The sequence below is a fragment of the Triticum aestivum genome, chromosome 1D (assembly GCF_018294505.1).
Source record: "Triticum aestivum cultivar Chinese Spring chromosome 1D, IWGSC CS RefSeq v2.1, whole genome shotgun sequence".
Lineage (NCBI taxonomy): Eukaryota > Viridiplantae > Streptophyta > Magnoliopsida > Poales > Poaceae > Triticum > Triticum aestivum.
Genome location: NC_057796.1, coordinates 14,433,106 through 14,447,934, shown reverse-complemented (window position 1 = coordinate 14,447,934; position 14,829 = coordinate 14,433,106). Strand labels below are relative to the sequence as shown.

At 46.8% G+C, this 14,829-nt stretch overlaps 1 protein-coding gene across 1 annotated transcript; it reads left to right on the top strand.

Annotated features, from left to right (window-relative positions):
- The first annotated feature begins 9,192 nt into the window (after positions 1–9,192).
- Positions 9,193–10,644, top strand: LOC123163035 (trans-resveratrol di-O-methyltransferase-like). The gene is made up of 2 exons (XM_044580795.1): positions 9,193–9,300; positions 10,372–10,644. Exons 1-2 carry the CDS (start codon positions 9,193–9,195, stop codon positions 10,642–10,644), a joined length of 381 nt encoding a protein of 126 aa, XP_044436730.1.
- The last annotated feature ends 4,185 nt before the right edge of the window (positions 10,645–14,829 follow it).

The following is a 14,829-nucleotide window of genomic DNA, read 5'->3' as shown; positions in this document are numbered from 1 at the left end:
TTGTGTAGGCTCTTCCTTAGCGTGATTGCCACTAGTGCCTTAACCATTAGTCTCTTTCCCGTCAGAAACTAACCCTAGCCGGCCTCATGGAAGTATATGTGCCCGTCTGTTTCGGTCTTGTACTTAACGGTGGTGATAGCCCCTACTCCAAGGCATACTCCAACAGAACCGACCGCAGGGATGTTCAAGACGAAAACCATCTTTGCGAGTAATTTCTATGATCACCGTGATTAGAAGCTCAAAAATCACCCAATGTTAGACATCTCGCAATGTTAGTGATACATGAACAAAAAAGAGAGGATGTAATATAGAACATACCATGAAATGTTTGACGATGTTTGTCTTGGTTAAACGGTGCACAAGGGGGCACGCCCATGTTGTTCTCAGTTGGTGGTAGGATCACCAAGAGATTGTTCATCTCATTGTGCGTAAGCTTCTTCATTCTTTCAGAAAAAATGGAGAATTGAATGGAACATCATCGTAATCATCCTGACTATCTTCATCTTCTAGGTCATCGTCATCGTCATGGATATCCTCATCATCATGACTATCTTCATCTTTTTGGCTGTCATCCTCGTCATCATCGATCCTCATCATCATGAGTATCCTCATCATCGTCACCATCCTCACTATCCTCATCATCCAAATGATCTTCACAATCATCATCATCTTGGCTGAAGAAATAGATAATACTTAACCTGTTGACCCACCCTTCTAAGTAAAATGCTATGTACTCTCCCACAGTCAGCTTATTTTTTGAAATGAACTTCATCCATCTATCCATCGCCGCAGGCGATGGTTTTATGCTTTCCTTTATTCACTTCAGCTTGAAATGACCGCTCCTTATCATCCCTGAAGAGCAAAGTATCACCTTTTGCACTATTACATTTCACCCTTATGTTGCATGGGACACACTATGCAACAGTAAAGTAAAATGCGAACCAAATTAGTGGTACTGAAAGTAAATGACTGCAAAATGGTTATAATTATATGCTGAAGTTAAAGACCGTTACCACCGATTTTTGGAACCCCTCATTGAAAGAGATCTTGAATTCCTTTGCAGTTTCCAAGCTGTCTGCACAACTACTTTTGCAGATTTGGCACGTTCGAAGCACCATGATCCCTATTAATCATATGATGCACTTATTATTATTAACAATGGGTGACAATGAACGGAAAAATTCGGCATAACCTTTGCTAAAAAATAAACATAAGTGCCAGAAATTTGACGAAATGGAAATTAATCAACGTTTCACCAAAACATTGGCACTCTTTGGAACCCTGAAAATAATGTATGACATGTCCATTAAGCTCTCATTTGGATGTACTTTTCATATTTAATCTTTCTTTTTCTTAACAAAAGTTCCAACATGAATGTACGTGCGCACATCAAACATGTGCACGCAGCCTACTTGACATAGGTTTGCTATTCTACTAAACAAACTTGTCTTAGAATTGGAGAAGTACTACTCTAATAAGCTGAAGCATATATACACGAGAACATACAAAACTATATACAGAAAACATTTGATCACAACCTAATTAAAACTTGCTGACAACTACCGATGGCGACATACTCGAAGAGCCGCGGCGGTGACATAACCATACTGGCGACAACACCCTAATTAATCCTATCCCTAGCTAGCGGTGGTTGGGACCTAACCCTATCGGCGGCGGCCAACACCCTAACCCTAGCCTTCACGGTAGCGCGACGGCGGCGGCGCCCTAACCATAGCCCTAGCAGTGGCGGCAGCGCCCTACCCGTAGCCCTAGCGGCGGTTGTAGCAGCACCCTAGAAGGAGGAGAAGGAGGGAGTTTGGGACATACTGGCGGGAGACGTGCTGACGAGCTCGACGATGGGGAAGAGACGGCGGTGGGAGTTTGGGACATACCAGCAGCGACATACTCGAAGAGCTGTGGCAGTGACATAACCGTACCGGCGGCAGCACCCTAATTAACCCTATCCCTAGCTAGCTGCGGTGGGGGCCAGCAAAACCCTAGCCTTCATGATGGTGTGACGGCGGCGGCGCCCTAACCATAGCCCTTGCGGTGGCGGCAGCGCCCTACCCGTAACGGTAGCGGCAGTGGCGCCGGCGACCTAGAAGGACGATAGTGAGGGTGTTTGGGACATACTGACGGGAGAGGTTCGGACAAGCTCGACGACGGGGAAGAGACCGTGGTGGGAGATGACGCACCGCGTGGGACAAAGGGGGTGAACACTTGAGAGGGGATTTGACTTAGTGGGGCATTGACGGAGGATTTTGTGTTGGGGGAGGGCTCGCGGGTGGCCCGGAGGGCCCGTCGTAGCATGTTTTTGGAATTTTTGAACCATTCTAACGCGAGTTGCCCAAAGATATGTGTGGTGAGCGCTATTGGATGCTTGCCACGGGACACAGACAAAACAGTGGCGGGCCCTTCTCGCCGCCCGCCATTATAGTTTTCCACCAAGCACGGATCCTGAATGGAAATCACCTGTTGCAAGTATAGGGAAATGGCCGGCACTGCTATGACTCTAGCAGTGGCGGGCGCATCTAGGTACCCACCAGTGCTGTTTATCGAAGGTAGCAGTGGTGGGTGCCACGGCGTCCCGCCACTCATTGGGGTTCACCAATAAGCCCTTTCCCAGTAGTGGCCACCAGACGCATCCGCGCCGCCATAGACGAGCAAGCTTTGCTCCTTCCTCTACTCTGTCGGTGGCCCTCCCATATGTGCTCCTCATTCCTCTCCTCCTCTTCGGCCCAACAATCTCTCTGTCTTCGGTCGTCTCTTTACCGGCCAGCCTAGGACCGCTGCTGATCCACCAGATCCACACCACTCCGGCAAGATAGACGCCTTGGCTGCCTCTGCCCCTCAGTTGTCCCCGACATTGCGGGCGTCAGACATTCCCGCTACACGAGGAGGTCACCACTGACGGTGTGTTCGTCTTTCATGGTTTCCAGTGGCGCACGTCGCCGGCCCTAACAATGTAGATTGGGATCTTCACTCGATTTTTGTTTTCTGCAACAGTGTTTTTGCAACAAGATTTGTTGCAAAAAGGCTCTAGTTGCAACAGTTGCAGAGGAAAAAACAGTTGCAACTACACCTCCGTTGCAGAAAACACTTCAACAACAAAATTCTTGCAAAGATGGTTGATCATGTGGGTAGATCGGATGGCCATCCAGAGCTCCATCCAATGGCCAGCGAGGCTATGGATCTTCTTATAATATCCAACGGCCAACTCATAGCATCCCACAAAATGCTATCAATCCACATGCTACTTTTTTTGACAGCGGATGAAACATTTTTTATAATGCTAGTGGTGGGCAATTTATCCACTTTAAACTAATTTAATGGTTATAGAAATTCAGTTAATTAAATGGATAATCTGTTATTTCTGATTTTCTATTTTCTTTCGTATATATCTTTTTTCTGGTCTATTAAGTATACAGTCCGATAATTCGGATTTTTGTGGATTTTTCTAGCATATTGATCCTTTTTTCTGATGAGCCAGTCAAATATTTTTAATATATAGTAGATTGTTTTGGAAGAAATTAGTAATGCATATATTGTGCAAATCTTTGAAACAGTAAATGAATCTTTAATCACGCGTTAGGTCACATCTTAGACTGTTTATCAAAAAAATGTCACATCTTACACTGGTTGTCCCATACGCAAAGTTTAGAAACAACTTAGCTGTAGGAGGAAGCTGGCATTAATATTTAGCTCATCTGTTCGGACGTGGAAAGACACATATCATGGGGTTATGCTGGCTTATCCGATGTACCCTACTTCTCCAAGTAGCATGGTGATACCATTCGTCGTTATCGCCGAACGAGAAATTTGTATGGCGTCTAAACTCAAGATTCACACTCCCTCCGTTCCTAAATATAAATCTTTGTAGAGATTACACTATAGACTACATACGAAGCAAAATGAATAAATCCACACTCTATAAAATGCATCTACATACATCCGTATATGGTCCATAATGAAATCTCTACAAGAACTTATATTTAGGAACGGAGGGAGTATATGCTAACGCACATCAACTTCCATGTGTCCTATTATTAACGGAAGTCGGCAAAAAAGAATTTAAAAACAGAAACAAAGGACGTGCATCCAAGGAGAACTTCCATCTAGGCTTGGATTGTTTTGGATAACGGGTCAGATACGTACCCTGCCTCCTCAGGTGAAAGCTGCCATGATTGATGAGAAAGCCAACTCGTATAGGACACTCATATACACCAAGGATGAAGGACGTTTCGGCAGGCCGGCCGGCCGGCTACCAGCAACACTACTGTTTATTTACTCTTCATTGTTCGTATTTTGATCGGCACTCGAACGATGTTGCGGCCGGCGAGCCAGGTACTTGCGCCATGGAATGCCGGCGGGCATGGTGCAGCTTGCTAGGGTAGCTTGTTTCCTTAGCAGTGGAGATTAGGTAGGGTTTCTCGCAATACAAATGGGACATTTCTTCAGGCTTAGGCTAACATCTAGTTAACGGTGACGGTCTATTAGGTATTTATATGTCATCTCTGGTCCACCATACTATGTTACGCGGATCAAGTGGTCATAGTTTCATAAGTGTAGAAGATCCTTTATATTGATGGTTAGTATTTTCTGATTAACATGGGATTTTACAGCACATTTTTTGGCTTTTGATTAACCCATCAATTAAATTTAACACTGGATGATCGTTGCACCCTTTGACGCAAAGAGCAGTTGCAGCCAAGAAGCCAATCAACGTATGAATAACATGTCTTACAAAAATCCATAAAGGGGCAAAAAACAGATGCAACTAAGAAGTAAGGTGAACTATTTAAAGGATTTTTTTCCTGAATTATCTGGAATTGATTATGTCTGTATTACGTTCGTAATTGTCTTGTATTTTCTTGAGATAGCTTAAAAAATACAAAACAAATACGAACACAATACAAACATAATCATTTCCAGATAATTCAAGAAAAAAATCCTTTAAATAGTTAACCTTACTTCTTAGTTGCATCGTATTTGTCTTGTATTTAGAGTGAAATATAATTATGAACATGCTTTTGAGCAGGTGAATATTTTTTTTGGAAAAGGAGGATGACCCCCGGCCTCTGCATCTGGGCGATGCATACGGCCACTTTATTAATTATTCTCACAAGACCTTGCAAAGTCATACAACAGTAAGACTAAAGCCGCCGTCTAAGCAACAAATGTCGCTACACCTATCCAGCTGATGAAGGGGCGCAGATAGCCTGGGCCTAATACCAAACAGACATCACAGCCAAGCCTAACATCTAAGATCTGAGACCCCAACCTAGCCACTTGCCGGGTCTGGGGTACACACTGGTCCGGCGTGCTCTCATAGGCCACCGTCACCAACTGCCACCGCTCCATCTTCAGAACTGTACTGATGCATCAACCTTGCTCGGTCTAGCTATCGTCGACGCCACCACGGCGCCCAACGGCACCTTCTCCCTGCGCGCAAACAGCTGAGCACGTCGCGGTTGCCACTGATACACCTCAGTGCCATGCTGCCAAGTACCACCAGCCGACACAGCTTGAAGTCCTTGGAAGATCTGTCGTGCGTAGCACCTGCCGACAAGGCATGACAAAGCGTAGCACCTGTCGGTCAGGCATGACTTGACATCTCCACCGAAGCTCCGTGCAAAACGAAGCCGCTCCACCTCCCGCCTCTAACTTCCAGCGCTGCTCCATAAACGATGCTCCCAAGAGAGAAACGACACCGCAGTGCCGCCATCGTCCGATCTGGAACACCAGATCCTGTGGTTTTCCCCGGAGCAGCATGAGTGGGTCGACAGTAGTTACACGACGATGCCTTCATCAAGGTAACGGCGTAGAACGCCGCCATCGCCTACCGTCGGCTCGGTTTTCACCGGCAACCATGTCTCCCCAACTCGCAGCCGGGACTAGATGATGGATCTCGAGATCCGATCACCAAGCTTCTGGCCGAGCACCGCCGACGAGCAAGATGACCACCAGCACTGGCTACACTGGCCAGAACAGATCTGTCATGGGTGCCGCCAAGCAGTACACCAGGCCCTCGACGCCGCCGCCGATCTAAAGCCAGATGACACGCCGCCGAAGACTGCATCGCACCACCGCCCGATCCAGGCCAGCCGCCGCCCATGGCCTGAGGCAGGGCCGACCGCCGCCGCCGTCGAAGCCAACACCGTCGCTTCTAGATCGGCCGCACCTCCACGCATGTTGGGGCCCCGCCACCCCTGAGACGCGGGAGGGAGGAAGATCCCCCGCCACCGCCGTCGGCCTCCGGGCGCAATCCGGCGGCGTCCTCCGGCGACGGCGGGAGGAGGGGAGGAAGATGGGCTAGGCCCGGCGGCGGCTAGGGTTGGGGAGCCCCCGAGTCGCCCGAGCGGGGGCAGACGTGGGGGCGGCGCGAGTGGGGGGCAGACCTCTTGTGCAGGTGAATGGATTCTAAGATCTTTTTTCATGCCCCGGCTTTCTTCATTTTGGAACTGTGAAAATAACTGTGAGTTTAAATGGGAATGTTAGTGCATACGACACATTTTCATATGATGGTGATCCTTTACACCCTTGACGTAATAAAAAACAGATGTTATTACAATTCCGGGTGCAGATCGCTCGGTATGGCACCATCGAACAAACAAGTAGCCGCCAATAGAATCGGGCAGTGCAACAGCCGGGTTGATAGAAATCTGGACGACACACCCCGGAGCAAATGGCCTCAACCATTAGAACTAGTCCTGCAACACACCTGCTCGCATCTGTCTGGGTGCCACCACCAACCAGTTAGGCCCGACAGTGTACAACATTCAGGTGGACTGCCTTGGCCCCACCGTCGGGGCACCAATAGGCGCCCGTGCGCCGGCCGAATCGTTCGGCTGGTCAGCCCCTAGCCGCACGATGCGCGTGTCTACACCGCACGATTCCTCCCCTCGCCCCCTCATGCGCTCGTCTTCTTCCTCTCGACAGCTCCCCCAGGTCTCTTGCTTCCTCCCCTCGCTGACCAGCCATGACTCCACGCTTGCCCCTGCGCCGCCCACGCTCGTCGGCGCCCGCGACGCCGCGCTCGTCCTCGTCGGCCGCCCACGCCGCCGCGCTCCGGTCGCCGTCGAGTGGTTGCAGCTTTTTCGCCGGGCGTTTCCAGCATCCTTGATGGAAAGTTCCCGCACTGCCGGTGGTGACCACCGCAACTCCGGGGAGTAGCGTCGCCGGCGCTCCGTCGGACTGGTTCCAGCACCGATCTCGCTCCGCCGGTCCACGGGTGCATCATCCCAAAAATCAAGAGGTCTCCCCCTCCCCTTGCAGCTCCACTTCACCACGGTTCCAGCTTGCCGGACAACGGTTGCAACATCCCAGCCGCAGGGGTCGCCTTGCAGCTCACTGGACCGCCGTTGCAGCTCCGCTGGGCTGCAGTTCCAGCTCTTGTGGCCATAGTTTGCAGCTCCCCTTGCCTGGTTGCGGCACGACATGCCGGCGGCCATGTGGTCTCGCTGTCACCGATGCAACAGATTGGTCGCCCGTAGTAGCAAAAAAAAACCCACGGTTGCAGCTCCCGTGCATCGCCATTGTAGCACTGGAATACTGCTGTAGCTTTTTCCTGTGGCCGCCGGTCGCAGCTCGCCTTTGCGCCCCACCCATCACGGATGTAGCAAATTTGATCACTGGTTCCAGCAAATCTAGATGGCCGTTCCAGCAAAAATCTGCCACCATCGTTGCTCCCACCGGTTGTAGCAAAAAAGACGTCCGCTTCCAGCATCTGGTGTGATCGGTTATAGCAACAAAAGTTGCTGGTTGTAACTCCAACCCTGGCCGGCTCCAGCATTTCGTGTGGGCGGTTGTAGCTTTTTGGTGGATGGTTGTAGCTTTTTTGGTGGAAGGTTGTAGCTTTTTTGGTGGACGGTTGTAGCTTTTCTGTCCACCGGTTTCAGCTCCCCGGCGTGCTTCCTCCTCTGTCCCCGTCCTCCCGTGTTGTCCTCGCCGGAGAAGCCGCGGCCCTCGCCGGAGGCAGGACGAGGAGAGAGGCAGAGAGGTCCGCGGAGATAGAGACGGGGGAGAGAAATTGCCGCTCACGCGTAGCCGGATGTAGCTTTTCCGTCCACTGGTTTCAGCTCCCCGGCATGCTTCCTCCTCAAGATGGCAACGGGGATGAAACCCATCGGGTTTTTCCTTCCCAAACCCATCCCCACGAGAGAAAATCGCAAGCCCGTCCCCATCCCTGTCATCGTGCGCGGGGCTAGCTTTTTGCCCGTCCCCTAAACCCATCGGGTTTTCTAAACCCACGGGGAAATCGACATATTTAAGAAAACATAAGGACTGGAGCTCTGCCGCTTAGATTTAGAACTCTACCACTTATGCTAAATGTTGATTTTGAGGCAACCGTGCTGACCGGAGTTGCAAATATATCACGTGCTAACAGCCTCAAAGTTGGATAGCATGTTCCACAAAATTTCCACCAATCTAACACACTAAATTTATCTTTGGACAATGAAACTAGCTCATCTTCCAAGAAACGGCCTAGCTCATATTTCATCTTAAAAGATGTTGGTCATTTTTTAGCAAACACATTCATTGAAGAGTGAACATAAGGACTAGAGCTTGCAAAGTAGAGAATGAGCAAGACGGATGTCCACGATCATCATCACTCTCAAGATTGTACTCCTTGAATACGCTTATTGTAGTATTTTGACGGGGATGGCGGGTTTCGGGTTCGGGTATTGTTGAAATGGCTTTGAACCTGTGAAACGTGTCGGGTTTTATACTTTACCCAACAGCAGCCCCGCGGGGTTAAAAAGGCACCTATCCCTGTCCCCTAATAGGATAAAAACCCGTGGGGACGCGGGTTTCGGGGCCCCATTGCCATCTTGACTTCCTCCTCTGTCCCCGCCGTGCCGTGTTGTCCTCGCCGGAGAAGCCGTGACCCTCGCCGCAGGCAGGACAAGGAGAGAGGTAGAGAAGTCCGCGGAGATGGAGATGGGGAAGAGAAATCTAAAGACGAAGCATGCGCGGATGAGATGTGTGTGGAGGAGAGTTAGGGGAAAGACGACTGCGTGCGGGTCCTTGTGCTATGTGGCGTTCGTGTGGGCGAGCGACCGGCCGAATCGTTCGGCCGGCGCGCCATTCTGATACGTTTCCCTTACCGTCGTCCCTTTGAGGTCTTCACCAGAACATCCGACTCCCAGCAACCCTCTCACCGCTCTACCCCCACAGCCACGCGGTAGGGCAATGGTGCAGAGCATGCAAGTATGGCACGAAGAAAAAATTCAGAGGGGCATACATCAGGCGCTCATTAATACAGGCCATACCCGGACCGCACGTCGGTTGGACGGCGATGTACATAGCAAGCATTCAGTAACTGTTCGAGCCGGCATAACGTTCTTCGGCAGCACAACCATTCGTTAGCTTTACACAAGACGGCACGAAAGTGTTATGCTCAAAGTCAGGCTGAACGGCTCAGCTCGAAACACACTCTGCATAAACAACTGGTGTTGAAAATCGCCGGCCAAAAAAAGTACAAGAACCGGCCTCCCCAATGACCTCCTAACTGGCAACCGACAACACAACAAAGGTACTTAGCAAACCGTGTGCCAGGAACGCGGCGAAAGATCTGCCGACTCTTTGTTAGATGGAACTAGGCCAAACAAGGCATGCCACACGTGGGCCTCACAAACATATCACGTCTGCCTAGATGGTGAACTGAAACACAACTGCTATAAAAGAACTTTAGCATCTGAATTGTGTATTCTGTGACTGATATTGTTATGCTTAGGTAGTTTGTAGTTTTCTACTCACTAAAATGGAAAAATATATTATGTTCTGTGTGGTCAGTAGAAAATATTAAGGCATGAATTTTGAGGTCCTAATGTTAGTGATCTTGAACCTAAATATTTTTCTACAATGATATTATCTTTTAGAGATTGCTTCTGCTTAAGATTTTCCATGTGTATTATAGTCACTTTATACAAATTCCCGCCGCAAGGCATGGGGTGTCCTCTATTTTCTTTTAATTGTAGGTCGCCGTAGCATTCTGACATCTAGTAGGTGAATACATGTGCGCAGGTTGTTGCTTCGAAAAGAACATGTGTGTCATGGCCACTTGTCAATCGTGTGCAGCATGAGCAGCTACCATCATTGGTAGCAAATGAGTATTTTTGTTAATTATTAGGTCGCGCCGCCTCATAATTTGCCCCTCTTATGATCGCGTGGTGCTATCAGTCCTATAAATTAGCCGTAACCCTCACAGCTGCTGTCCATTTGTAATGCCAATAGCAAAATTAAGGGAAATGGATCAGACCACAGCCATGCCCATGGTAGCCACCTCAAAAGCTGATTTCTACTCTTCCCAATACATAATAAGTGTCGCAGTTTTAAACTAAGGTTACTTATTGTTGATCCATTTGGTAGCATGTGCTGCATAACTGGAGTTATGAGGACTGCGTGAAGATCCTCACGCGATGTAGACAGGCCATTTCCCATGGAGCCAAAGCTGGCAAGGTGATAATCATTGACCAAATGCTTGAAGCCCAGGTCACCATGGATTTGGCCATGATGATGTTATTTAATGGTAAAGCAAGGGAGGAGCACAACTGGCATAAGATGTTCATGGAAGCCGGATTTAGTCACTACAAAATTCACAATGTCTTGGGAATGCGGTCCCTCATCGAAGTCCACCCGTAGCTTGCTTATCCAACAATATCTATTATTCAGCGTATGTGATGTTGCTTAAAGGGTGTATATGTGGGTGATGCTTAAAGTTTGTATGGTCTTATATTTTCTGTCAATAGTTCAATAGTATATGAATGGTTGGCATGCTTATCTATATCCTCTACCTTGGCATTGTTCGTTGCAGTTGTGTTTTTTGATTAAATGAATACCTTGCTCATATTACTACCTAGTGCATTGATTGACATGATTTGCTACTTATATTTCTTTTGCTCGTTGTACCACTAGCATAAACCGTTAAATTGAAGAAGAATATTATAACATAGGAATTAGTCAGAAATCAGTTATCAAAGTAGAACAGCAGTATTTGCCAATTAATCTGTGTTGAAGCGCTTCGGTAGCAATACATGGATGTATGTGTGGATCACTCATGCTTGTTGTTAACATCTGCTTCTTCGTTAGCTCTGCATCAATCGCCTCCACCGCCGTCCCAGCACATGACTTCCAAAAGGATGGAAATATGGAGTCCCTATTAGTGTTTGGATTTGGCAGAAGCGAGAAAAGGAAGAGGTTAAGATTAGAAAGAAAAGGAAGAGGCGCACACACCTTCAACCCATTTGTGAAGAGATATGTAGTATCAATTTTCCCCTGAGCATAATCAACAACTTTGTATTTGAAATAATGTAGAAATAAGAAGTTATATGAATGCATATTGTAGGGGTGGTGGGATTGCCCGATACCTTCTCCCAAGCATGTAATGTTAACTTCAATCATATGCATCCTTGACCATTATTTCATATGACTTATTTCTACACATATAATTTAAGATTATGATAATAGTTTTCTCGACAAATCTGCTTGATTGTATTCTCACAAATTAATTAATATACTATTTTCTAGTCCGAATTTAAAACGATATCATTGGCAAGAATATATCTACTTGATTTATGAGTATACTACCATTAAAAATGAGTAATGCAACACTAACAGACTTTTACAGGGGTTTTACAGGGTTAGTTTCAGTTGGCAAATATGATTGGATAAGGGGGAGGGAGGGACCCCACCCCAGCTCAAAATCAGTGGGGGGGGGGGGGGGGGCAGTCTAGATAGATGGAAGGAGTCTGTAAACGTCCATGTGTTTAGCATTATCGTTAAAAAATATTTATGGGTTGATCAACAATGACTCGAAAAGTTAGGCAATTATGAACACGATGAAATATACAGAACTAAACCAATGTAGATGCACCAATGCTCAAGGGTCTACTTGCATTCTATTGTTTCGCTCCAGATTTGTCGGCCTTGGTAGCAAAGGCATGCCAGTCGATTACATAAGGTGTGTCGGCATCATGTGGAAAAATGTGGCCGTCGGGAGCGTGTACAACTACATATGTAAAACGACCTCCTGCCCAACACGACAGCGCTGACCATGAGCTCCGAGTGGCCTGCATCCTTGCCGTGGTGCCATGCATGTAGAGGAACACCGCCCAGTCTGGCTATGAAATAGCATGCAACCAATTGATCATGTTGCTATCAAGAAAAAAAACAGCTAATTAGGATTTGGAAAAACTCACACTACATGATAATTAATGTGTCGGTCATCAAGTTCTAGGAGGCCCAGGGTTAGCGGTTCCGATGATGGTAGCATGCACTCGGAGGCCGCGAGACGCAGAGAGGACACCACCGGTCAGTCGACCAGAGTTGAAGTGGTCGGAGCAGCCATGACGGTCTTGATGGTCTCTTTTTTATTTTCGTGCAAAAAACAAACTTCATGTTTTTATATGCGGCTGAACTTTTGTGCATCCACGCAACCACTGGATTGAGATGTCGGAGGTCAGGCTGCCAAGCATGCAAGAGACGGCAAGCGATCCGATGATCTTCACCGGGTATGAATGGCTCGTTGTGCAGCCCGTGGTGGATGCTGCACCTGTTCTGCCCTCTGGAATAATTAAGCTTGAGGAGTTCGATGTGGTAGTACTACCTCCGTTTCCGTTTACAAGTCCTGCGCGTATACCCAGGTTGCCAACTTTATCACCTTAATATACGGAAAAACTAACGCCCATACGTGTGGGCGTTTACACATCGCCCACACGCCTCCATCACCACTCATTTTGCTACGTATGAACAGATGACATCAGCAGGAATCATTTTAGTTTTCGGCTTAAAAATGTTTTATCTCCTAATTAAAAAAGCAAATTAAAAATCTGTTTTCACCATTAAATCCGTCTCGACGAGATCTTCAAAACTAGACCCCATGTTGATATGTTTCGACGAATTTTTTTTGCCCAAAAGTTGCCATGATGTTTACACTGTAGTTGCCATACTGCTTAAACTAAAGTTGTCATGTGGCAATTTTAGTTTGTAGATCATGGCAATTTTAGTTTTTTGATGATGACAATTCCAGTATTTTGACCATGAAAATATTTTTTTGTATGAACCATGGCAATTTGAAGTGCATGTATGATGGCAATTTTAATTTATGGTGCATGCCAAGTCTAGTTTCTTAATTCTCCGTTTTATAATATGTCAAAATTTACTTTTAAATGTAGAAGAAAATAGCTGAAACATATCATGACAACTTCTGTGTAAACATCATGCCAATTCATGTGCAATAAACACGGTAACTTTTAACCAAAAAAATCATCGAAATATATTGATATGAGATCTAGTTTCGAATATCTCATCATGAGGGATTTAATGGTGAAAATGGATCTTCAATCCGTTTTTTCATTTAAGAGATAAAACATTTTAAAAACAGAAACTCCAAAAAGATTTCCACTGCATGCATGCGGTGACATGGCGTAGTCTGTGTGCTATAAGGCGTGTGGGCGGGTTTGACTCCCACCACACGTGTGGGCGTTAGCGTTGTCCTTAATATAAACTATAAAACACAAAAAATATATCTTTTGAAAGTAGAAACTCCGAAGTTTATGTTAGTATATTTTTTGTAATATATGACTTGTATTAGGTTGGTCAAATTGACGACCTAGGCGTACGCGCGCGCCCTGTAAACTGAGAGAGGTAGTACTATTATTGCATTGATTAGGCCACCCGGCCAATTGGTGCCGCTAGTTTGGAGGCGTTGCATCTCGCCGGCAGATACTATGAGCTGCACAGGACGAATGTATCGAGAGAACAATTGTTCTGGCTTTTCGAGCAACCTAGGGGAGAGGATAATGTGCATGCTATATAAGATCTGCCCTCAGTTATTTTTCTTCATCGACGCTAGCCTACCTATATAAGATGATGAATTAATCTCCACCGTTAAATTTCCATAACTGAAGTTTAACAAATCCCCACTGTTCCTGTTCTTTTGTCTTATCATAATAATAATAGATAGATACATATATTGTTTTGGAAGAAATTAGTAATGCATGTATTGTGCAAATCTTTGAAACATAAAATGAAACTTTAATGATGCATTAGGTCACATCTTACACTGGTTGTCCCATAAGCATAGTCTAGAAACTATTTAGCTGTAGGCGGAAGGTGGCATTAATTTTACCTCATCTGTTGGGATGTGGAAAGACATATATCTGGGGGGTATGCTGGCTCATCAGATGTACCCTGCTTCCTCAAGTAGCATGGTTATACTATGCGTCGTTATCGCTGTTGCTTTATCGCTAACGCACATCAGCTTCCATGTATCCTATAATTAACGGAAGACGGCAAAAAAGAATTTAAAAACAGAAATGGAGGACGTGCATCCAAGGGAACTCCCATCTAGGCTTGGATAGTTTGAGATAATGGGTCAACTAAGTACCAGCCTCCCCAGGTCAAAGCTGCCATGATTGATGAAAACGCCAACTGGTATAGGACACTCATATATACCAAGGACGAAGGTCGTTTCGGCAGGCCGGCCGGCGGGCTACTGGTGCCACTACTGTTTATTTCCTCTTTATCGTTCAAATTTTGATCGGCACTTGAAGGATGTTGCAGCCGGCCAGCCAAGTACTTGCGTCATGGAATGCCGGCGGCCATGGCGCAACTTGCTATCGTACAGTAATAGAAAAAGGGCCTAATACGAAGCACATTAATCCCGGTTTATAGCTGAACCGACACTAAACGGCTAGGCGGGCGTCGCTCATTAGTACCGGTTCGTGACGAACCTTTAGTACCAGTTCATGCGACGAACCGGTACTGAAAAGGTTGTGGCACGCTGTTGGCAGGCTGGGCCCCACCAGCCCCTTTAGTACCGGTTCA